Source organism: Notothenia rossii, assembly GCF_949606895.1.
Source record: "Notothenia rossii genome assembly, chromosome: 7".
Taxonomy (NCBI): Eukaryota; Metazoa; Chordata; class Actinopteri; order Perciformes; family Nototheniidae; genus Notothenia; species Notothenia rossii.
Window position 1 is genome coordinate 686555 of NC_136905.1, and position 23656 is coordinate 710210.

General features: G+C 47.7%; 1 protein-coding gene across 1 annotated transcript in view; it reads left to right on the forward strand.

Moving 5' to 3' along the window:
- Positions 1-293: 293 nt before the first annotated feature.
- Positions 294-23656, forward strand: part of adam15 (ADAM metallopeptidase domain 15) — a gene marked incomplete at its 5' end in the record, with an annotated part of 42454 nt that continues 19091 nt past the window's right edge. Inside the window, 12 exon segments of the mRNA XM_079640865.1 lie at positions 294-305; positions 400-476; positions 2702-2780; positions 3030-3106; positions 4157-4337; positions 6203-6268; positions 6368-6439; positions 10706-10875; positions 14179-14263; positions 19315-19463; positions 21086-21257; positions 22214-22306. Of these exon segments, the coding sequence (XP_079496991.1) occupies positions 294-305; positions 400-476; positions 2702-2780; positions 3030-3106; positions 4157-4337; positions 6203-6268; positions 6368-6439; positions 10706-10875; positions 14179-14263; positions 19315-19463; positions 21086-21257; positions 22214-22306 (1233 nt within the window).

Here is a 23656-nt window from a genome sequence, read left to right on the forward strand (position 1 = left end):
GAAGCTCTCTGATTGGATAACGGATATACTTAGACCCGCCCACATCCTAAAGGACAGGAGGCAGGAAGCCCTGATGAAGGGGAGACTACACTAATATTATTAACTAATTAACTAACTTTTTTTTTTTTAAATGACTATTTGTATTAGTTGAATAATGTTTATTTTGTTTAATCCAAACTGCAGATATTTTTTGGGGATATTTTTCTTTGAACATTTACTTTGAAGATACAACCCAAAAAATGTGTATATTTAAATATATATTTATACATGGGTGTTTAAATAATAATGCTGAAATGTCTTCCACAGTACAGGAGGCACTCTGCATTGTGGGAAACATAGTCTTTTATCTTACAATGACTACAGATGATGTATTTATTTATCTGACTTCCTGTGTTTCAGGCCGGTCATCCTGACACGCTGCAGTTTGAGCTGCAGATGAGAGGGCAGCACTTCCTGTTTGACCTGCAGAAGAACCAGTGAGTCACATTTACTGAGGGGCAGTGAACACAACACCAACTAGAGAGGTGTGTCACATTTACTGAGGGGCAGTGAACACAACATCAACTAGAGAGGTGTGTCACATTAACTGAGGGGCAGTGAACACAACACCATCTAGAGAGGTGTAAGATTTACTGAGGGGCAGTGAACACAACACCAACTAGAGAGGTGTGTCACATTTACTGAGGGGCAGTGAACACAACACCAACTAGAGAGGTGTGTCACATTAACTGAGGGGCAGTGAACACAACACCAACTAGAGAGGTGTGTCACATTTACTGAGGGGCAGTGAACACAACACCAACTAGAGAGGTGTGTCACATTTACTGAGGGGCAGTGAACACAACACCAACTAGAGAGGTGTGTCACATTAACTGAGGGGCAGTGAACACAACACCATCTAGAGAGGTGTGTCACATTTACTGAGGGGCAGTGAACACAACACCAACTAGAGAGGTGTGTCACATTAACTGAGGGGCAGTGAACACAACACCAACTAGAGAGGTGTCACATTTACTGAGGGGCAGTGAACACAACACCAACTAGAGAGGTGTGTCACATTAACTGAGGGGCAGTGAACACAACACCAACTAGAGAGGTGTGTCACATTAACTGAGGGGCAGTGAACACAACACCAACTAGAGAGGTGTGTCACATTTACTGAGGGGCAGTGAACACAACACCAACTAGAGAGGTGTGTCACATTAACTGAGGGGCAGTGAACACAACACCAACTAGAGAGGTGTGTCACATTTACTGAGGGGCAGTGAACACAACACCAACTAGAGAGGTGTGTCCCATTTACTGAGGGGCAGTGAACACAACACCATCTAGAGAGGTGTAAGATTTAATGAGGGGCAGTGAACACAACACCATATAGAGAGGTGTGTCACATTTACTGAGGGGCAGTGAACACAACACCAACTAGAGAGGTGTGTCAAATTTACTGAGGGGCAGTGAACACAACACCAACTAGAGAGGTGTGTCACATTAACTGAGGGGCAGTGAACACAACACCAACTAGAGAGGTGTGTCACATTTACTGAGGGGCAGTGAACACAACACCAACTAGAGAGGTGTGTCACATTAACTGATGGGCAGTGAACACAACACCAACTAGAGAGGTGTGTCACATTAACTGAGGGGCAGTGAACACAACACCAACTAGAGAGGTGTAAGATTTAATGAGGGGCAGTGAACACAACACCAACTAGAGAGGTGAGTCACATTTACTGAGGGGCAGTGAACACAACACCAACTAGAGAGGTGTCACATTTACTGAGGGGCAGTGAACACAACACCAACTAGAGAGGTGTGTCACATTAACTGAGGGGCAGTGAACACAACACCAACTAGAGAGGTGTGTCACATTTACTGAGGGGCTGTGAACACAACACCAACTAGAGATGTGTGTCACATTTACTGAGGGGCAGTGAACACAACACCAACTAGAGATGTGTGTCACATTAACTGAGGGGAAGTGAACACAACACCAACTAGAGAGGTGTAAGATTTAATGAGGGGCAGTGAACACAACACCAACTAGAGAGGTGTCACATTTACTGAGGGGCAGTGAACACAACACCAACTAGAGAGGTGTGTCACATTAACTGAGGGGCAGTGAACACAACACCAACTAGAGAGGTATGTCACATTTACTGAGGGGCAGTGAACACAACACCAACTAGAGAGGTGTCACATTTACTGAGGGGCAGTGAACACAACACCATCTAGAGAGGTGTCACATTTACTGAGGGGCAGTGAACACAACACCAACTAGAGATGTGTGTCACATTAACTGAGGGGCAGTGAACACAACACCAACTAGAGAGGTGTAAGATTTAATGAGGGGCAGTGAACACAACACCAACTAGAGAGGTGTCACATTTACTGAGGGGCAGTGAACACAACACCAACTAGAGAGGTGTGTCACATTAACTGAGGGGCAGTGAACACAACACCAACTAGAGAGGTATGTCACATTTACTGAGGGGCAGTGAACACAACACCAACTAGAGAGGTGTCACATTTACTGAGGGGCAGTGAACACAACACCATCTAGAGAGGTGTCACATTTACTGAGGGGCAGTGAACACAACACCAACTCAGCCAGAGATAGGCTTGGTGCCTTTTATATTTCTTACTTATTGAACAAACAGTAATAAAGATAATAATAACAGTAACATGAATATTGTTGTTTCAGCGCCCTGCTCCCTAAGCCTCCCAACATCTTCCTCTACCTGCCAAACGGCACCGGGGTGTCTCTGAGATCCGACCCTGTGGTGAGTCAGTGAACGCACCGCAGCCAGAACTGTTCTGTTCCTCTTTCTCACCTTGAAGTCCTTCACTAAAGGCTCTCTGTAAATGAACTCAAAGAGCTTTCATTCATTCATCTGGAACAAAGAAGCTTGAATTGGTTTTTAAAAGTCTGTAATCTATAGTGTGTGTGTGTGTGTGTGTGTGTGTGTGTGTGTGTGTGTGTGTGTGTGTGTGTGTGTGTGTGTGTGTGTGTGTGTGTGTGTGTGTGTTAGGTTCACTGTTTTTACCACGGCAGCGTCCGAGGATATCCTGAGTCCAAAGTCGCTCTGAGCACCTGCTCCGGACTGCGGTCAGTCACACACACACACACACACACACACACACACACACACACACACACACACACACACACACACACACACACACACACACACACACACACACACACACACACACACACACACACACACACACACACACACACACACACACACGTTGATCATGAAAGTGTTCTCAAAGCTGGTAAAGGTGCAGCTAGTCTGAATGACTTTGTATACTGCAGGGTAGCTGGTGGATTTACTCCAGGTGGAACTAAAGTCTGATTCAACACTTGATTATATTTCACATCATTCATCCACATCTGAGAAGTAACTAAAGGGATTAAATACATGCAGTGCAGTAGAAGTATCCATGTACCTCTGGACTGCAGTAGAAGTACACCATGTACCTCTGGACTGCAGTAGAAGTACACCATGTACCTCTGGACTGGAGTAGAAGTACACCATGTACCTCTGGACTGCAGTAGAAGTACACCATGTACCTCTGCAGTGCAGTAGAAGTACACCATGTACCTCTGGACTGGAGTAGAAGTACACCATGTACCTCTGGACTGCAGTAGAAGTACACCATGTACCTCTGGACTGCAGTAGAAGTACACCATGTACCTCTGGACTGCAGTAGAAGTACACCATGTACCTCTGGACTGGAGTAGAAGTACACCATGTACCTCTGGACTGCAGTAGAAGTACACCATGTACCTCTGGACTGCAGTAGAAGTACACCATGTACCTCTGGACTGCAGTAGAAGTACCTCGTTGTAGACCCTGAAGTGTGTGGAGCTCTGGATTAGCGGCCCACTGAACAACAGAGACATGAGGATTAGGATTACTAACATAAACTTGGAAATGTAAGCATGTTTCTAATCTGTTTCCTTTCAGGGAGTTGTTGATATCTACGGGTTGTGGTATGAGTATGTGGTTAAAGGGTTATTATGGTATGAGTATGTGGTTAAAGGGTTAAAGGGGTCTCTCACAGGTCTTTGTGAAACATCAATAAAACACAACTCATCCAGAGCTAGATCTTTGAAGAGCTGAACCGTGTTCCTGTGTCTCCTCTGCAGCGGCGTCATCGCCTTCAACTCCTCGCTCAGCCTGGAGCTGCAGCCTCAGCAGGGGGGGGGAGGGGAGGGGGGGGAGGAGGAGGAGGGCGTCCACCTGCTGTTCTCCTCCCCGCCTCTGGAGGGCGCTGCAGGCTGCGGCGTCCCACACACCCCCCCCCCTCCCCACAGCAGCACACACAGGGTGAGACACACAACATTATATTTACAAAACAACATCTATAAGGGAGGGGCTGTGGAGAGGGACCTCACTCTGGATGGAGGCGGGGCTTAAGCCTCACTTTGGACCCCCCACTTAGTATACTAAAGAGAGAAAGAGTTTGAGCTCCATCCTGTTTCAGAGAGGATCCTTGATGTGGTTTGGAACATGATGTGGAGTTTCTCCTGATGAGATCTACTCTCTCTCTGAAGCTACTGACCCAGAGTCAGCTCTTTAGGAACAGCTGGAAGAGAGGGGGGGGGGGGGGGCTACAAGGATCTGTTTGGGGTTTGGAGCAGGACACTTCAGAGACATGTCCTTAGTAACAGCTGGAAGAGAGGGGGGGGGGCTACAAGGATCTGTTTGGGGTTTGGAGCAGGACACTTCAGAGACATGTCCTTAGTAACAGCTGGAAGAGAGGGGGGGGGGCTACAAGGATCTGTTTGGGGTTTGGAGCAGGACACTTCAGAGACATGTCCTTAGTAACAGCTGGAAGAGAGGGGGGGGGGGCTACAAGGACCTGTTTGGGGTTTGGAGCAGGACACTTCAGAGACATGTCCTTAGTAACAGCTGGAAGAGAGAGGGGGGGGGGCTACAAGGACCTGTTTGGGGTTTGGAGCAGGACACTTCAGAGACATGTCCTTAATAACAGCTGGAAGAGAGGGGGGGGGGCTACAAGGACCTGTTTGGGGTTTGGAGCAGGACACTTCAGAGACATGTCCTTAGTAACAGCTGGAAGAGAGGGGGGGGGGGGCTACAAGGACCTGTTTGGGGTTTGGAGCAGGACACTTCAGAGACATGTCCTTAGTAACAGCTGGAAGAGAGGGGGGGGCTACAAGGATCTGTTTGGGGTTTGGAGCAGGACACTTCAGAGACATGTCCTTAGTAACAGTTGGAAGAGAGGGGGGGGGGGGGGGGCTACAAGGACCTGTTTGGGGTTTGGAGCAGGACACTTCAGAGACATGTCCTTAGTAACAGCTGGAAGAGAGGGGGGGGGGTGGGCTACAAAGATCTGTTTGGGGTTTGGAGCAGGACACTTCAGAGACATGTCCTTAGTAACAGCTGGAAGAGAGGGGGGGGGGGGCTACAAGGATCTGTTTGGGGTTTGGAGCAGGACACTTCAGAGACATGTCCTTAGTAACAGCTGGAAGAGAGGGGGGGGGGGCTACAAGGATCTGTTTGGGGTTTGGAGCAGGACACTTCAGAGACATGTCCTTAGTAACAGCTGGGAGAGAGGGGGGGGGGGGGGTTTGCAGCAGGACACTTCAGAGTCATGTCCTTAGTAACAGCTGGAAGAGAGGGGGGGGGGGGGGGTTTGGAGCAGGACACTTCAGAGACATGTCCTTAGTAACAGCTGGAAGAGAGGGGGGGGGGGGGGTTTGCAGCAGGACACTTCAGAGTCATGTCCTTAGTAACAGCTGGAAGAGAGGGGGGGGGGGGGGTTTGGAGCAGGACACTTCAGAGTCATGTCCTTAGTAACAGCTGGAAGAGAGGGGGGGGGGGTTTGGAGCAGGACACTTCAGAGTCATGTCCTTAGTAACAGCTGGAAGAGAGGGGGGGGGGTTTGGAGCAGGACACTTCAGAGTCATGTCCTTAGTAACCGCTGGAAGAGAGGGGGGGGGGGGGGGTTTGGAGCAGGACACTTCAGAGTCATGTCCTTAGTAGCAGCTGGAAGAGAGGGGGGGGGGGTTTGGAGCAGGACACTTCAGAGTCATGTCCTTATATCAGAGACCTTTTAATATGTTGTTCACACATAGAGTAAAAGCAGAGCTTTCATTCAGGCAGCCGACCTCCAGCAGCACCGCTCAGTTAGGGACCTGTCAGATTGATCAGTGACGTGTTTCCTGCAGAGGAGGCGGGACATCCTGTCTGAGACCAAGTACATCGAGCTGGTGCTGGTGGTGGACCATCAGGAGGTCAGTGTGTTGTTGTTGTTGTTGTTGTTGTTGTTATCAATATTATTTTTTTGTTATTTGTTTATTATTCATAATATTGACATGGTGATGTTTCTGAAGTTTCTGAACTACCAGAAGAACAACAAGACGATCATCTACCGCATGCTGGACGTGGCCAACCAGGTGGACTGGGTGAGCATGACCTCTGACCTCTGAGGGTCGGATAACATTTCAACTACAAGATATATGATTTAAAATATTTAATTCAAACAACTACACCGATGTTATATATTCATCTGAGTGCTTGATGTGTTGAGTAAGAGTGCTTAAAGGCGGACTCAGGGTTTAAACCACGTGTGTCAAACTCAAGGCCCGGGGGCCAAATCAGGCCTTTGGTGGATTTAATGTCGGCCTGCAGAATCATTTCTAATTCCTATTAGATCTGGCCCGCCGGTATATTGCTCTCACCCCTTCTCTCCATCCTGAGGGTCTCCTCAGCTCAGAGCCTGAGCCCAAACATTGATGACCTTGCCCCCAAGATGAGAATCCAAGTATCTGAGCTAGCATCACAGAGCAGCACACTGAGTTTAATGGATGTTTCCTTCTGCACTTTCTCTCTCACGACAACAGGGCATGTTTGGTTTCTCTTTGAGGGAAATAGTTTTGTTGAAGCTGTTGTTGGCCTGTGGGAAAATGTACTCATAAGAAATGACTCTGGAGAAGCTGCAGATAGAGCCATAAGAAATGACTCTGGAGAAGCTGCAGATAGAGCCATAAGAAATGACTCTGGAGAAGCTGCAGATAGAGCCATAAGAACTGACTCTGGAGAAGCTGCAGATAGAGCCATAAGAAATGACTCTGGAGAAGCTGCAGATAGAGCCATAAGAACTGACTCTGGAGAAGCTGCAGATAGAGCCATAAGAACTGACTCTGGAGAAGCTGCAGATAGAGCCATAAGAACTGACTCTGGAGAAGCTGCAGATAGAGCCATAAGAAATGACTCTGGAGAAGCTGCAGATAGAGCCATAAGAACTGACTCTGGAGAAGCTGCAGATAGAGCCATAAGAAATGACTCTGGAGAAGCTGCAGATAGAGCCATAAGAACTGACTCTGGAGAAGCTGCAGATAGAGCCATAAGAACTGACTCTGGAGAAGCTGCAGATAGAGCCATAAGAACTGACTCTGGAGAAGCTGCAGATAGAGCCATGAGAACTGACTCTGGAGAAGCTGCAGATAGAGCCATAAGAACTGACTCTGGAGAAGCTGCAGATAGAGCCATGAGAAATGACTCTGGAGAAGCTGCAGATAGAGCCATAAGAACTGACTCTGGAGAAGCTGCAGATAGAGCCATAAGAACTGACTCTGGAGAAGCTGCAGATAGAGCCATGAGAACTGACTCTGGAGAAGCTGCAGATAGAGCCATAAGAACTGACTCTGGAGAAGCTGCAGATAGAGCCATAAGAACTGACTCTGGAGAAGCTGCAGATAGAGCCATAAGAACTGACTCTGGAGAAGCTGCAGATAGAGCCATAAGAACTGACTCTGGAGAAGCTGGAGATAGAGCCATAAGAACTGACTCTGGAGAAGCTGCAGATAGAGCCATAAGAACTGACTCTGGAGAAGCTGCAGATAGAGCCATAAGAAATGACTCTGGAGAAGCTGCAGATAGAGCCATAAGAAATGACTCTGGAGAAGCTGCAGATAGAGCCATAAGAAATGACTCTGGAGAAGCTGCAGATAGAGCCATGAGAACTGACTCTGGAGAAGCTGCAGATAGAGCCATAAGAAATGACTCTGGAGAAGCTGCAGATAGAGCCATAAGAACTGACTCTGGAGAAGCTGCAGATAGAGCCATAAGAACTGACTCTGGAGAAGCTGCAGATAGAGCCATAAGAACTGACTCTGGAGAAGCTGCAGATAGAGCCATAAGAACTGACTCTGGAGAAGCTGCAGATAGAGCCATAAGAACTGACTCTGGAGAAGCTGCAGATAGAGCCATAAGAAATGACTCTGGAGAAGCTGCAGATAGAGCCATAAGAACTGACTCTGGAGAAGCTGCAGATAGAGCCATAAGAAATGACTCTGGAGAAGCTGCAGATAGAGCCATAAGAAATGACTCTGGAGAAGCTGCAGATAGAGCCATAAGAACTGACTCTGGAGAAGCTGCAGATAGAGCCATAAGAACTGACTCTGGAGAAGCTGCAGATAGAGCCATAAGAAATGACTCTGGAGAAGCTGCAGATAGAGCCATAAGAAATGAGTCTGGAGAAGCTGCAGATAGAGCCATAAGAAATGACTCTGGAGAAGCTGCAGATAGAGCCATAAGAACTGACTCTGGAGAAGCTGCAGATAGAGCCATAAGAACTGACTCTGGAGAAGCTGCAGATAGAGCCATAAGAACTGACTCTGGAGAAGCTGCAGATAGAGCCATAAGAACTGACTCTGGAGAAGCTGCAGATAGAGCCATAAGAACTGACTCTGGAGAAGCTGCAGATAGAGCCATAAGAACTGACTCTGGAGAAGCTGCAGATAGAGCCATAAGAACTGACTCTGGAGAAGCTGCAGATAGAGCCATAAGAACTGACTCTGGAGAAGCTGCAGATAGAGCCATGAGAAATGAATCAACTGATTATTTAATGTTTAATGTTTTTATAGGCAATCATTGAAGCTTTGTTAGTTCCAGGTTTAATATTTGCAATAAGTTCATTTCAATAAGTTCTGCAATAAACATTGAACCAGTCCGGCCCTCCACTAGTACCCATTTTTTAATGTTGGCCCTCGGTGTGTTTGAGTTTGACCCCCCTGGTTTAAGGACTTATGATGCTGACTCAGTTCAGGGTTCAGGACTCATAATGCTGACTCAGGGTTCAGGACTCATAATGCTGACTCAGGGTTCAGGACTCATAGTGCTGACTCAGGTTTCAGGACTCATAGTGCTGACTCAGGTCAGGTTTCAGGACTCATAGTGCTGACTCAGGGTTCAGGACTCATAATGCTGACTCAGGGTTCAGGACTCATAGTGCTGACTCAGGGTTCAGGACTCATAATGCTGACTCAGGGTTCAGGACTCATAATGCTGACTCAGGGTTCAGGACTCATAATGCTGACTCAGGTTTCAGGACTCATAGTGCTGACTCAGGGTTCAGGACTCATAGTGCTGACTCAGGGTTCAGGACTCATAATGCTGACTCAGGGTTCAGGACTCATAATGCTGACTCAGGGTTCAGGACTCATAATGCTGACTCATGTTTCAGGACTCATCATGCTGACTCAGGTTTCAGGACTCATAGTGCTGACTCAGGTCAGGGTTCAGGACTCATCATGCTGACTCAGGTTTCAGGACTCATAGTGCTGACTCAGGTCAGGGTTCAGGACTCATAATGCTGACTCAGGTCAGGGTTCAGGACTCATAATGCTGACTCAGGTCAGGGTTCAGGACTCATAATGCTGACTCAGGGTTCAGGACTCATAATGCTGACTCAGGGTTCAGGACTCATAATGCTGACTCAGGGTTCAGGACTCATAATGCTGACTCAGGTCAGGGTTCAGGACTCATAGTGCTGACTCAGGGTTCAGGACTCATAATGCTGACTCAGGTCAGGGTTCAGGACTCATAGTGCTGACTCAGGTCAGGGTTCATGACTCATAGTGCTGACTCAGGTTAGGGTTCAGGACTCATAATGCTGACTCAGGTCAGGGTTCAGGACTCATAGTGCTGACTCAGGTCAGGGTTCAGGACTCATAGTGCTGACTCAGGTCAGGGTTCAGGACTCATAGTGCTGACTCAGGTCAGGGTTCAGGACTCATAGTGCTGACTCAGGTCAGGGTTCAGGACTCATAGTGCTGACTCAGGTCAGGGTTCAGGACTCATAGTGCTGACTCAGGTCAGGGCTCAGGACTCATAGTGCTGACTCAGGTCAGGGCTCAGGACTCAAAGCTGACTCAGGTCAGGGTTCAGGACTCATAGTGCTGACTCAGGTCAGGGCTCAGGACTCAAAGCTGACTCAGGTCAGGGTTCAGGACTCATAGTGCTGACTCAGGTCAGGGTTCAGGACTCATAATGCTGACTCAGGTCAGGGTTCAGGACTCATAGTGCTGACTCAGGTCAGGGCTCAGGACTCATAGTGCTGACTCAGGTCAGGGCTCAGGACTCAAAGCTGACTCAGGTCAGGGTTCAGGACTCAAAGTGCTGACTCAGGTCAGGGTTCAGGACTCATAGTGCTGACTCAGGTCAGGGCTCAGGACTCATTCCTGCAGCTCTTTATAGTTAGACGTACTGTACCTTTTAATGTGTGTTATGACATCAGAGGTATGCGTACCTACTGCCGAGTAAAAAAAAGAGGAAAAGACATTATAAAGAAAATACAGATACAAATAGAAATATATTGACCAAATGGATGCAGATTCTCATGTCTGTATGTGCGTGTTTAAATGTGAACTGAACTGAGTGTGTTTCAGTTCTACCGGCCTCTGAAGGTCCGCGTGGCGCTGACCGGGCTGGAGATCTGGAGCGACAGCGATAAGATCCCCGTGGAGAAAAGTCCCACGGACACTCTGAACAGCTTCCTGAGGTGGAGGACCCAGAACCTGCTGCCGAGACTCCGCCACGACAACGCCCAGCTCGTCAAGTAGGAGCAGGGAGGGGCTCTGAAGGGCTGCAGTGTAGATGTGATGTGAACGCCTGAAGTCACAGGCTCCGCCTCCAACAATGCAACGCAGATATCAATCAGAACAAAACAATAAAAACAGTTTAAGGAGAAACAGAGTAGATGTTTACAATCACAACTACGTGTAAGCAAATGTAATCAGTAATCTGAGTATCGAAATATACATTTGACCTGAATTTGGGATTTCCTCAATTTCCAATGCAATGCTAGAGGGAGAAAAGAAAGCTGTCTTTTTTCTCACAATCTGAAAATTCTGTCTTTTTTTGAGAATCTCAAAATTCTGCATAATTTTTAATCCTGCTAGTAATCCTAATTTATCTTTTAAAATGTACCAGAAACCTGATTACATCTTTTTTAATGTAAGTGTGAAGGAACACAGTTACCTGTTCAAGAGGAAGCTCACCACAATAAGAGCCTCAGGTTGGGTCAGCGTTCTGACGGGTGGTGTTTCTTCTGAGGGGGGGCTTCTTGTTCAGGAGGAAGCTCACCACAATAAGAGCCTCAGGTTGTGTCTGCGTTCTGACGGGTGGTGTTTCTTCTGAGGGGGGGCTTCTTGTTCAGGAGGAAGCTCACCACAATAAGAGCCTCAGGTTGGGTCAGCGTTCTGACGGGTGGTGTTTCTTCTGAGGGGGGGCTTCTTGTTCAGGAGGAAGCTCACCACAATAAGAGCCTCAGGTTGTGTCGGCGTTCTGACGGGTGGTGTTTCTTCTGAGGGGGGGCTTCTTGTTCAGGAGGAAGCTCACCACAATAAGAGCCTCAGGTTGTGTCGGCGTTCTGACGGGTGGTGTTTCTTCTGAGGGGGGGCTTCTTGTTCAGGAGGAAGCTCACCACAATAAGAGCCTCAGGTTGTGTCGGCGTTCTGACGGGTGGTGTTTCTTCTGAGGGGGGGCTTCTTGTTCAGGAGGAAGCTCACCACAATAAGAGCCTCAGGTTGTGTCGGCGTTCTGACGGGTGGTGTTTCTTCTGAGGGGGGGCTTCTTGTTCAGGAGGAAGCTCACCACAATAAGAGCCTCAGGTTGTGTCGGCGTTCTGACGGGTGGTGTTTCTTCTGAGGGGGGGCTTCCTGTTCAGGAGGAAGCTCACCACAATAAGAGCCTCAGGTTGTGTCGGCGTTCTGACGGGTGGTGTTTCTTCTGAGGGGGGGCTTCTTGTTCAGGAGGAAGCTCACCACAATAAGAGCCTCAGGTTGTGTCGGCGTTCTGACGGGTGGTGTTTCTTCTGAGGGGGGGCTTCTTGTTCAGGAGGAAGCTCACCACAATAAGAGCCTCAGGTTGTGTCGGCGTTCTGACGGGTGGTGTTTCTTCTGAGGGGGGGCTTCTTGTTCAGGAGGAAGCTCACCACAATAAGAGCCTCAGGTTGTGTCGGCGTTCTGACGGGTGGTGTTTCTTCTGAGGGGGGGCTTCTTGTTCAGGAGGAAGCTCACCACAATAAGAGCCTCAGGTTGTGTCGGCGTTCTGACGGGTGGTGTTTCTTCTGAGGGGGGGCTTCTTGTTCAGGAGGAAGCTCACCACAATAAGAGCCTCAGGTTGTGTCTGCGTTCTAACGGGTGGTGTTTCTTCTGAGGGGGGGCTTCTTGTTCAGGAGGAAGCTCACCACAATAAGAGTCTCAGGTTGTGTCGGCGTTCTGACGGGTGGTGTTTCTTCTGAGGGGGGGCTTCCTGTTCAGGAGGAAGCTCACCACAATAAGAGCCTCAGGTTGTGTCGGCGTTCTGACGGGTGGTGTTTCTTCTGAGGGGGGGCTTCTTGTTCAGGAGGAAGCTCACCACAATAAGAGCCTCAGGTTGTGTCGGCGTTCTGACGGGTGGTGTTTCTTCTGAGGGGGGGCTTCTTGTTCAGGAGGAAGCTCACCACAATAAGAGCCTCAGGTTGTGTCAGCGTTCTGACGGGTGGTGTTTCTTCTGAGGGGGGGCTTCTTGTTCAGGAGGAAGCTCACCACAATAAGAGCCTCAGGTTGTGTCGGCGTTCTGACGGGTGGTGTTTCTTCTGAGGGGGGGCTTCTTGTTCAGGAGGAAGCTCACCACAATAAGAGCCTCAGGTTGTGTCGGCGTTCTGACGGGTGGTGTTTCTTCTGAGGGGGGGCTTCTTGTTCAGGAGGAAGCTTACCACAATAAGAGCCTCAGGTTGTGTCGGCGTTCTGACGGGTGGTGTTTCTTCTGAGGGGGGGCTTCTTGTTCAGGAGGAAGCTCACCACAATAAGAGCCTCAGGTTGTGTCGGTGTTCTGACGGGTGGTGTTTCTTCTGAGGGGGGGCTTCTTGTTCAGGAGGAAGCTCACCACAATAAGAGCCTCAGGTTGTGTCGGCGTTCTGACGGGTGGTGTTTCTTCTGAGGGGGGGCTTCTTGTTCAGGAGGAAGCTCACCACAATAAGAGCCTCAGGTTGTGTCTGCGTTCTGACGGGTGGTGTTTCTTCTGAGGGGGGGCTTCTTGTTCAGGAGGAAGCTCACCACAATAAGAGCCTCAGGTTGTGTCGGCGTTCTGACGGGTGGTGTTTCTTCTGAGGGGGGGCTTCCTGTTCAGGAGGAAGCTCACCACAATAAGAGCCTCAGGTTGTGTCGGCGTTCTGACGGGTGGTGTTTCTTCTGAGGGGGGGGCTTCTTGTTCAGGAGGAAGCTCACCACAATAAGAGCCTCAGGTTGTGTCGGCGTTCTGACGGGTGGTGTTTCTTCTGAGGGGGGGCTTCTTGTTCAGGAGGAAGCTCACCACAATAAGAGCCTCAGGTTGTGTCAGCGTTCTGACGGGTGGTGTTTCTTCTGAGGGGGGGCTTCTTGTTCAGGAGGAAGCTCACCACAATAAGAGCCTCAGGTTGTGTCGGCGTTCTGACGGGTGGTGTTTCTTCTGAGGGGGGGCTTCTTGTTCAGGAGGAAGCTCACCACAATAAGAGCCTCAGGTTGTGTCGGCGTTCTGACGGGTGGTGTTTCTTCTGAGGGGGGGCTTCTTGTTCAGGAGGAAGCTCACCACAATAAGAGCCTCAGGTTGTGTCGGCGTTCTGACGGGTGGTGTTTCTTCTCAGGGGGGGCTTCTTGTTCAGGAGGAAGCTCACCACAATAAGAGCCTCAGGTTGTGTCGGCGTTCTGACGGGTGGTGTTTCTTCTCAGGGGGGGCTTCTTGTTCAGGAGGAAGCTCACCACAATAAGAGCCTCAGGTTGTGTCGGCGTTCTGACGGGTGGTGTTTCTTCTGAGGGGGGGCTTCTTGTTCAGGAGGAAGCTCACCACAATAAGAGCCTCAGGTTGTGTCGGTGTTCTGATGGGTGGTGTTTCTTCTCAGGGGCGGCTCGTTTGACGGCACCACGGTGGGGATGGCCTCGCAGGCCTCCATGTGCTCCAGGGACCGCTCAGGGGGGGTCAACGTGGTGAGGACATGCTCAAATACTTTCAAAATAAAAGTATTGTTAAAATGTATTTCTGACTTGATTCTGACTTTTTCTGAAAATGTCAAAATTCTGATTTTTTTGTTAAAAATTAAAAATTCCAACTTTTTCCTCAAATTTCTGACTTTTTTGTGAAACATTTCGAAGTTCTGATTTTTTTCTGAAAACATCTCTAAATTCTGACTTTTTGGAAAATCTCACATTTCTGACTTTTTCCTCAAAATGTCTGTCTTTTTCGTGAAAATCTCAAAATCCCGTTTTTCCCCCTCAAAATTAAGACTTTTGTTTGAAAATCAAAAAAATCTGACTTTTTTCTCAAAATCTTTAAATACTGACTATTTTCTACTCATATGTTCTGGTTCTTCTCTGAGAGTTATTCTAAAGTGTCCTCATGGTCTTCAGTCTGCAGTCTCATATGTTCTGGTTCTTCACTGAGAGTTATTCTAAAGTGTCCTCATGGTCTTCAGTCTGCAGTCTCTTATGTTCTGGTTCTTCACTGAGAGTTATTCTAAAGTGTCCTCATGGTCTTCAGTCTTCAGTCTCATATGTTCTGGTTCTTCTCTGAGAGTTATTCTAAAGTGTCCTCATGGTCTTCAGTCTTCAGTCTCATATGTTCTGGTTCTTCTCTGAGAGTTATTCTAAAGTGTCCTCATGGTCTTCAGTCTTCAGTCTCATATGTTCTGGTTCTTCTGTCTCTGAGAGTTATTCTAAAGTGTCCTCATGGTCTTCAGTCTGCAGTCTCATATGTTCTGGTTCTTCACTGAGAGTTATTCTAAAGTGTCCTCATGGTCTTCAGTCTGCAGTCTCATATGTTCTGGTTCTTCTCTGAGAGTTATTCTAAAGTGTCCTCATGGTCTTCAGTCTGCAGTCTCTTATGTTCTGGTTCTTCTCTGAGAGTTATTCTAAAGTGTCCTCATGGTCTTCAGTCTGCAGTCTCTTATGTTCTGGTTCTTCTCTGAGAGTTATTCTAAAGTGTCCTCATGGTCTTCAGTCTTCAGTCTCATATGTTCTGGTTCTTCTCTGAGAGTTATTCTAAAGTGTCCTCATGGTCTTCAGTCTGCAGTCTCATATGTTCTGGTTCTTCTGTCTCTGAGAGTTATTCTAAAGTGTCCTCATGGTCTTCAGTCTTCAGTCTCATATGTTCTGGTTCTTCTCTGAGAGTTATTCTAAAGTGTCCTCATGGTCTTCAGTCTGCAGTCTCATATGTTCTGGTTCTTCTGTCTCTGAGAGTTATTCTAAAGTGTCCTCATGGTCTTCAGTCTTCAGTCTCATATGTTCTGGTTCTTCTCTGAGAGTTATTCTAAAGTGTACTCATGGTCTTCAGTCTGCAGTCTCATATGTTCTGGTTCTTCTCTGAGAGTTATTCTAAAGTGTCCTCATGGTCTTCAGTCTGCAGTCTCATATGTTCTGGTTCTTCTCTGAGAGTTATTCTAAAGTGTCCTCATGGTCTTCAGTCTGCAGTCTCATATGTTCTGGTTCTTCTCTGAGAGTTATTCTAAAGTGTCCTCATGGTCTTCAGTCTTCAGTCTCATATGTTCTGGTTCTTCTCTGAGAGTTATTCTAAAGTGTCCTCATGGTCTTCAGTCTGCAGTCTCATATGTTCTGGTTCTTCTCTGAGAGTTATTCTAAAGTGTGCTCATGGTCTTCAGTCTTCAGTCTCATATGTTCTGGTTCTTCTCTGAGAGTTATTCTAAAGTGTCCTCATGGTCTTCAGTCTTCAGTCTCATATGTTCTGGTTCTTCTCTGAGAGTTATTCTAAAGTGTTCTCATGGTCTTCAGTCTGCAGTCTCATATGTTCTGGTTCTTCTGTCTCTGAGAGTTATTCTAAAGTGTCCTCATGGTCTTCAGTCTTCAGTCTCATATGTTCTGGTTCTTCTGTCTCTGAGAGTTATTCTAAAGTGTCCTCATGGTCTTCAGTCTGCAGTCTCATATGTTCTGGTTCTTCTGTCTCTGAGAGTTATTCTAAAGTGTCCTCATGGTCTTCAGTCTTCAGTCTCATGTGTTCTGGTTCTTCTCTGAGAGTTATTCTAAAGTGTCCTCATGGTCTTCAGTCTGCTGTCTCATATGTTCTGGTTCTTCTGTCTCTGAGAGTTATTCTAAAGTGTCCTCATGGTCTTCAGTCTTCAGTCTCATATGTTCTGGTTCTTCACTGAGAGTTATTCTAAAGTGTCCTCATGGTCTTCAGTCTGCAGTCTCATATGTTCTGGTTCTTCACAGAGAGTTATTCTAAAGTGTCCTCATGGTCTTCAGTCTTCAGTCTCATATGTTCTGGTTCTTCACTGAGAGTTATTCTAAAGTGTCCTCATGGTCTTCAGTCTTCAGTCTCATATGTTCTGGTTCTTCTGTCTCTGAGAGTTATTCTAAAGTGTCCTCATGGTCTTCAGTCTTCAGTCTCATATGTTCTGGTTCTTCACTGAGAGTTATTCTAAAGTGTCCTCATGGTCTTCAGTCTGCAGTCTCTTATGTTCTGGTTCTTCACTGAGAGTTATTCTGAAGTGTCCTCATGGTCTTCAGTCTGCAGTCTCTTATGTTCTGGTTCTTCACTGAGAGTTATTCTGAAGTGTCCTCATGGTCTTCAGTCTGCAGTCTCTTATGTTCTGGTTCTTCACTGAGAGTTATTCTAAAGTGTCCTCATGGTCTTCAGTCTGCAGTCTCTTATGTTCTGGTTCTTCACTGAGAGTTATTCTGAAGTGTCCTCATGGTCTTCAGTCTGCAGTCTCATATGTTCTGGTTCTTCTCTGAGAGTTATTCTAAAGTGTCCTCATGGTCTTCAGTCTTCAGTCTCATATGTTCTGGTTCTTCTCTGAGAGTTATTCTAAAGTGTCCTCATGGTCTTCAGTCTTCAGTCTCATATGTTCTGGTTCTTCTCTGAGAGTTATTCTAAAGTGTCCTCATGGTCTCCAGTCTGCAGTCTCATATGTTCTGGTTCTTCTCTGAGAGTTATTCTAAAGTGTCCTCATGGTCTTCAGTCTTCAGTCTCATATGTTCTGGTTCTTCTCTGAGAGTTATTCTAAAGTGTCCTCATGGTCTTCAGTCTTCAGTCTCATATGTTCTGGTTCTTCTCTGAGAGTTATTCTAAAGTGTCCTCATGGTCTTCAGTCTTCAGTCTCATATGTTCTGGTTCTTCTCTGAGAGTTATTCTAAAGTGTCCTCATGGTCTTCAGTCTTCAGTCTCATATGTTCTGGTTCTTCTGTCTCTGAGAGTTATTCTAAAGTGTCCTCATGGTCTTCAGTCTGCAGTCTCATATGTTCTGGTTCTTCACTGAGAGTTATTCTAAAGTGTCCTCATGGTCTTCAGTCTGCAGTCTCTTATTTTCTGGTTCTTCACTGAGAGTTATTCTGAAGTGTCCTCATGGTCTTCAGTCTTCAGTCTCATATGTTCTGGTTCTTCTCTGAGAGTTATTCTAAAGTGTCCTCATGGTCTTCAGTCTTCAGTCTCATATGTTCTGGTTCTTCTGTCTCTGAGAGTTATTCTAAAGTGTCCTCATGGTCTTCAGTCTGCAGTCTCATATGTTCTGGTTCTTCACTGAGAGTTATTCTAAAGTGTCCTCATGGTCTTCAGTCTTCAGTCTCATATGTTCTGGTTCTTCTCTGAGAGTTATTCTAAAGTGTCCTCATGGTCTTCAGTCTGCAGTCTCTTATGTTCTGGTTCTTCACTGCGAGTTATTCTAAAGTGTCCTCATGGTCTTCAGTCTGCAGTCTCTTATGTTCTGGTTCTTCTCTGAGAGTTATTCTAAAGTGTCCTCATGGTCTTCAGTCTTCAGTCTCATATGTTCTGGTTCTTCTCTGAGAGTTATTCTAAAGTGTCCTCATGGTCTTCAGTCTGCAGTCTCATATGTTCTGGTTCTTCTCTGAGAGTTATTCTAAAGTGTGCTCATGGTCTTCAGTCTGCAGTCTCTTATGTTCTGGTTCTTCACTGAGAGTTATTCTAAAGTGTCCTCATGGTCTTCAGTCTGCAGTCTCATATGTTCTCGTTCTTCTCTGAGAGTTATTCTAAAGTGTCCTCATGGTCTTCAGTCTTCAGTCTCATATGTTCTGGTTCTTCTCTGAGAGTTATTCTAAAGTGTCCTCATGGTCTTCAGTCTGCAGTCTCATATGTTCTGGTTCTTCTCTGAGAGTTATTCTAAAGTGTTCTCATGGTCTTCAGTCTGCAGTCTCATATGTTCTGGTTCTTCTGTCTCTGAGAGTTATTCTAAAGTGTCCTCATGGTCTTCAGTCTTCAGTCTCATATGTTCTGGTTCTTCTCTGAGAGTTATTCTAAAGTGTCCTCATGGTCTTCAGTCTTCAGTCTCATATGTTCTGGTTCTTCTCTGAGAGTTATTCTAAAGTGTCCTCATGGTCTTCAGTCTTCAGTCTCATATGTTCTGGTTCTTCACTGAGAGTTATTCTAAAGTGTCCTCATGGTCTTCAGTCTTCAGTCTCATATGTTCTGGTTCTTCTGTCTCTGAGAGTTATTCTAAAGTGTCCTCATGGTCTTCAGTCTGCAGTCTCATATGTTCTGGTTCTTCTGTCTCTGAGAGTTATTCTAAAGTGTCCTCATGGTCTTCAGTCTGCAGTCTCATATGTTCTGGTTCTTCTCTGAGAGTTATTCTAAAGTGTCCTCATGGTCTTCAGTCTTCAGTCTCATATGTTCTGGTTCTTCTCTGAGAGTTATTCTAAAGTGTCTTCATGGTCTTCAGTCTGCTGTCTCATATGTTCTGGTTCTTCTGTCTCTGAGAGTTATTCTAAAGTGTCCTCATGGTCTTCAGTCTGCAGTCTCATAAGTTCTGGTTCTTCACTGAGAGTTATTCTAAAGTGTCCTCATGGTCTTCAGTCTTCAGTCTCATATGTTCTGGTTCTTCTCGTAGATTCTCATAGCAGAGCATCTTTACCTCAAAATTCTGATTTATTTCTGAAAATCTTAAAATTCTGACTTTTTTCTGAAAATCTTAACATTCTGACTTTTTTCCATCCCATCACTGTACCTGTTTCACCTGTCTGTCTCTCACCTGTCTGTCTCTCACCTGTCTGTCCGTCACATGTCTCACCCTCAGGACCACCTGGTCAGTGTGCTGGGCCTGGCCTCCACAGTGGCTCATGAGCTGGGTCACAACCTGGGGATGAGTCACGACACGGCGGAGCGTCTCTGCTCCTGCAGCAACGAGCGGAGGCTGGGAGGCTGCATCATGGAGCCGTCCACTGGGTCAGTACCAGAACCTCTAAATGGGGTCAGAACCAGAACCTCTAAATGGGGTCAGAACCTCTAAATGGGGTCAGAACCAGAACCTCTAAATGGGGTCAGAACCTCTAAACAGGGTCAGTACCAGAACCTCTAAATGGGGTCAGAACCAGCACCTCTAAACAGGGTCAGAACCAGAACCTCTAAATGGGGTCAGAACCAGAACCTCTAAACAGGGTCAGAACCAGAACCTCTAAACAGGGTCAGTACCAGAACCTCTAAATGAGGTCAGAACCAGAACCTTTAAATGGGGTCAGAACCAGAACCTGGGCAAATCTTTCAAACTGGGTCAGGAGCAGAACCTATAAACCAGATGAGGACAAGAGTATTTAAACCGGGTCAGAACCCTGACCCGGGTCAGTTTGGTACCAGGAGGTGATTGGTGGATGTTTGTTAATTATAGGTTCTGATTGGTGGATGTGTGGTTAATGAGAGGTTCTGATTGGTGGATGTGTGGTTAATGAGAGGTACTGATTGGTGGATGTGTGTTAATGAGAGGTTCTGATTGGTGGATGTGTGTTAATGAGAGGTACTGATTGGTGGATGTGTGTTAATGAGAGGTACTGATTGGTGGATGTGTGGTTAATGAGAGGTACTGATTGGTGGATATGTGTTAATGAGAGGTTCTGATTGGTGGATGTGTGGTTAATGAGAGGTACTGATTGGTGGATGTGTGTTAATGAGAGGTACTGATTGGTGGATGTGTGGTTAATGAGAGGTACTGATTGGTGGATGTGTGGTTAATGAGAGGTACTGATTGGTAGATGTGTGGTTAATGAGAGGTACTGATTGGTGGATGTGTGTTAATGAGAGGTACTGATTGGTGGATGTGTGTTAATGAGAGGTACTGATTGGTGGATGTGTGTTAATGAGAGGTACTGATTGGTGGATGTGTGTTAATGAGAGGTACTGATTGGTGGATGTGTGTTAATGAGAGGTACTGATTGGTGGATGTGTGTTAATGAGAGGTACTGATTGGTGGATGTGTGTTAATGAGAGGTACTGATTAGTGGATGTGTGTTAATGAGAGGTACTGATTGGTGGATGTGTGTTAATGAGAGGTTCTGATTGGTGGATGTGTGGTTAATGAGAGGTACTGATTGGTGGATGTGTGTTAATGAGAGGTACTGATTGGTGGATGTGTGTTAATGAGAGGTTCTGATTGGTGGATGTGTGTTAATGAGAGGTACTGATTGGTGGATGTGTGGTTAATGAGAGGTTCTGATTGGTGGATGTGTGGTTAATGAGAGGTACTGATTGGTGGATGTGTGTTAATGAGAGGTACTGATTGGTGGATGTGTGGTTAATGAGAGGTACTGATTGGTGGATGTGTGTTAATGAGAGGTACTGATTGGTGGATGTGTGGTTAATGAGAGGTACTGATTGGTGGATGTGTGTTAATGAGAGGTACTGATTGGTGGATGTGTGGTTAATGAGAGGTTCTGATTGGTGGATGTGTGGTTAATGAGAGGTACTGATTGGTGGATGTGTGTTAATGAGAGGTTCTGATTGGTGGATGTGTGGTTAATGAGAGGTACTGATTGGTGGATATGTGTTAATGAGAGGTTCTGATTGGTTCTCCCCAGCTTCCTGCCTGGTCAGATGTTCAGCAGCTGTAGTGCCGCTGACCTGTCTCTCTCTCTGCTCAGCGGGGGGGGGATGTGTCTGTTCAACGTGCCTCAGCTCCTGCTGGGGGGGCGGAGCTGTGGAAACCTGTATGTGGAGCAAGGGGAGGAGTGTGACTGCGGCCTGCTGGAGGTACCTGTCTCACACCTGTACACCTGTCTCACTCTATACCTGTACACCTGTCTCACTCTATACCTGTCTCACTCTATACCTATCTCAGTCTATACCTGTCTCACTCTATACCTGTACACCTGTCTCACATGTACACCTGTCTCACTCTATACCTGTCTCACTCTATACTTATCTCACTCTATACCTCTCTCACATCTATACACCTGTCTCACCTGTCTCACCTGTCTCACTCTATACCTCTCTCACATCTATACACCTGTCTCACCTCTATACACCTGTCTCACATGTACACCTGTCTCACTCTATACCTGTCTCACTCTATACCTATCTCACTCTATACCTATCTCACTCTATACCTCTCTCACATCTATACACCTGTCTCACCTGTCTCACCTGTCTCACCTCTATACACCAGTAGGTCTGTCAAATTTCAGTTTTCCCCCAGAATTCTGCGTGATGTGGACGGTTAGCAGGGCCGTCCCTGGCCAACTCGAGGCCCCAAGCAAAGTTAGATGATGAGGCCCTCTGTTTCGCCAGCATCGCCGGGGGGGGGGGGGGGGGGTGCTACTGGAGCCTTGCAGCGGCGAAACCGTGCCGCGCCACACTAATTGCGCCGCATTAGCGGCTCAGTTGAGGCTCAGTTGAGACTCAGTTGAGGCTCAGGTGAGGCTCAGGTGAGGCTCAGGTGAGACCCCTCCGGAAGGTGAGGCCCCCTCTGCGAGGTGAGGCCCCCTCCGCAAGGTGAGGCCCCCTCCGCGAGGTGAGGCCCCCTCCGCAAGGTGAGGCCCCCTCTGCGAGGTGAGGCCCCACGCAGTCTGCATGATCTTCCTGTAGGGAGGGACGGCCCTGACGGTTAGTGTACACTGTGTGGATGTTAGCCTGGTATCGATGTATGTGTGGTGTCACCCTCTCCCTGTGGACCCCCTGCTGCTTCCTGCTGCGCTCTGATTGGTCAGGAGTGTGAGGACCCCTGCTGCAACGCCTCCACCTGTCGGCTCGTACCTGGAGCCCAGTGCTCGTCTGACGGCATCTGCTGCCAGGACTGCAAGGTGACACACACACACACACACACACACACACACACACACACACACACACACACACACACACACACACACACACACACACACACACATAATCATTATATGTTTTATTATAATTAAAGTCTCCCTGAAACTGAGAGTAAACACTTTTCTTTTTTGTAATACAATTGTATTTATATTGAGATGTTTAAATGTCTTCTCCTCTCCTCTCTCCTCTCTACTCTCCTCTCTCCTCTTTCCTCTCCTCTCTCCTCTCCTCCCTCCTCTCCCTCTCCTCTCCTCTCCTCTCCTCTCCTTTCTCCTCTCCTCTCTCCTCTCCTCTCTCCTCTCCTCTCTCCCTCTCCCTCTCCTCTCTCCTCTCCTCTCCTCTCCTCTCCTCTCCTCTCTCCTCTCCTCTCTCCCTCTCCTCTCTCCTCTCCTCTCTCCTCTGCTCTCCCTCTCCTCTCCTCTCCTCTCCCTCTCCTCTCCTCTCCTCTCTCCTCTCCTCTCTCCCTCTCCTCTCTCCTCTCCTCTCTCCTCTGCTGTCCCTCTCCTCTCCTCTCCTCTCCCTCTCCTCTCCTCTCCTCTCCTCTCCTCTCTCCTCTCCTCTCTCCCTCTCCTCTCCTCTCCTCTCCTCTTTCCTCTCCTCTCTCCTCTCCTCTCCTCTCTCCTCTCCTCTCCTCTCCTCTCCTCTCCTCTCCTCTCCTCTCCTCTCTCCCTCTCCCTCTCCTCTCCTCTCCTCTCCTCTCCTCTCCTCTCCTCTCTCCTCTCCTCTCCTCTCTCCTCTCCTCTCCTCTCCTCTCCTCTCCTCTCCTCTCCTCTCCTCTCCTCTCTCCCTCTCCTCTCCTCTCCTCTCCTCTCCTCTCCTCTCTCCTCTCCTCTCTCCTCTCCTCTCTCCCTCTCCTCTCCTCTCCTCTCCCTCTCCTCTCTCCTCTCTCCTCTCCTCTCCCTCTCCTCTCCTCTCTCCTCTCCTCTCTCCCTCTCCTCTCTCCCTCTCCCTCTCCTCTCTCCTCTCCTCTCCCTCTCCTCTCCTCTCTCCTCTCCTCTCTCCCTCTCCTCTCTCCCTCTCCCTCTCCTCTCTCCTCTCCTCTCCTCTCCCTCTCCTCTCCTCTCTCCTCTCCTCTCTCCCTCTCCTCTCTCCCTCTCCCTCTCCTCTCTCCTCTCCTCTCCTCTCCTCTCCTCTCCCTCTCCTCTCTCCTCTCCTCTCCCTCTCCTCTCTCCTCTCTCCCTCTCCTCTCTCCCTCTCCCTCTCCTCTCTCCTCTCCTCTCCTCTCCTCTCCTCTCCTCTCCTCTCTCCTCTCCTCTCTCCCTCTCCTCTCCTCTCCCTCTCCTCTCTCCTCTCTCCTCTCCTCTCTCCTCTCCTCTCTCCCTCTCTCC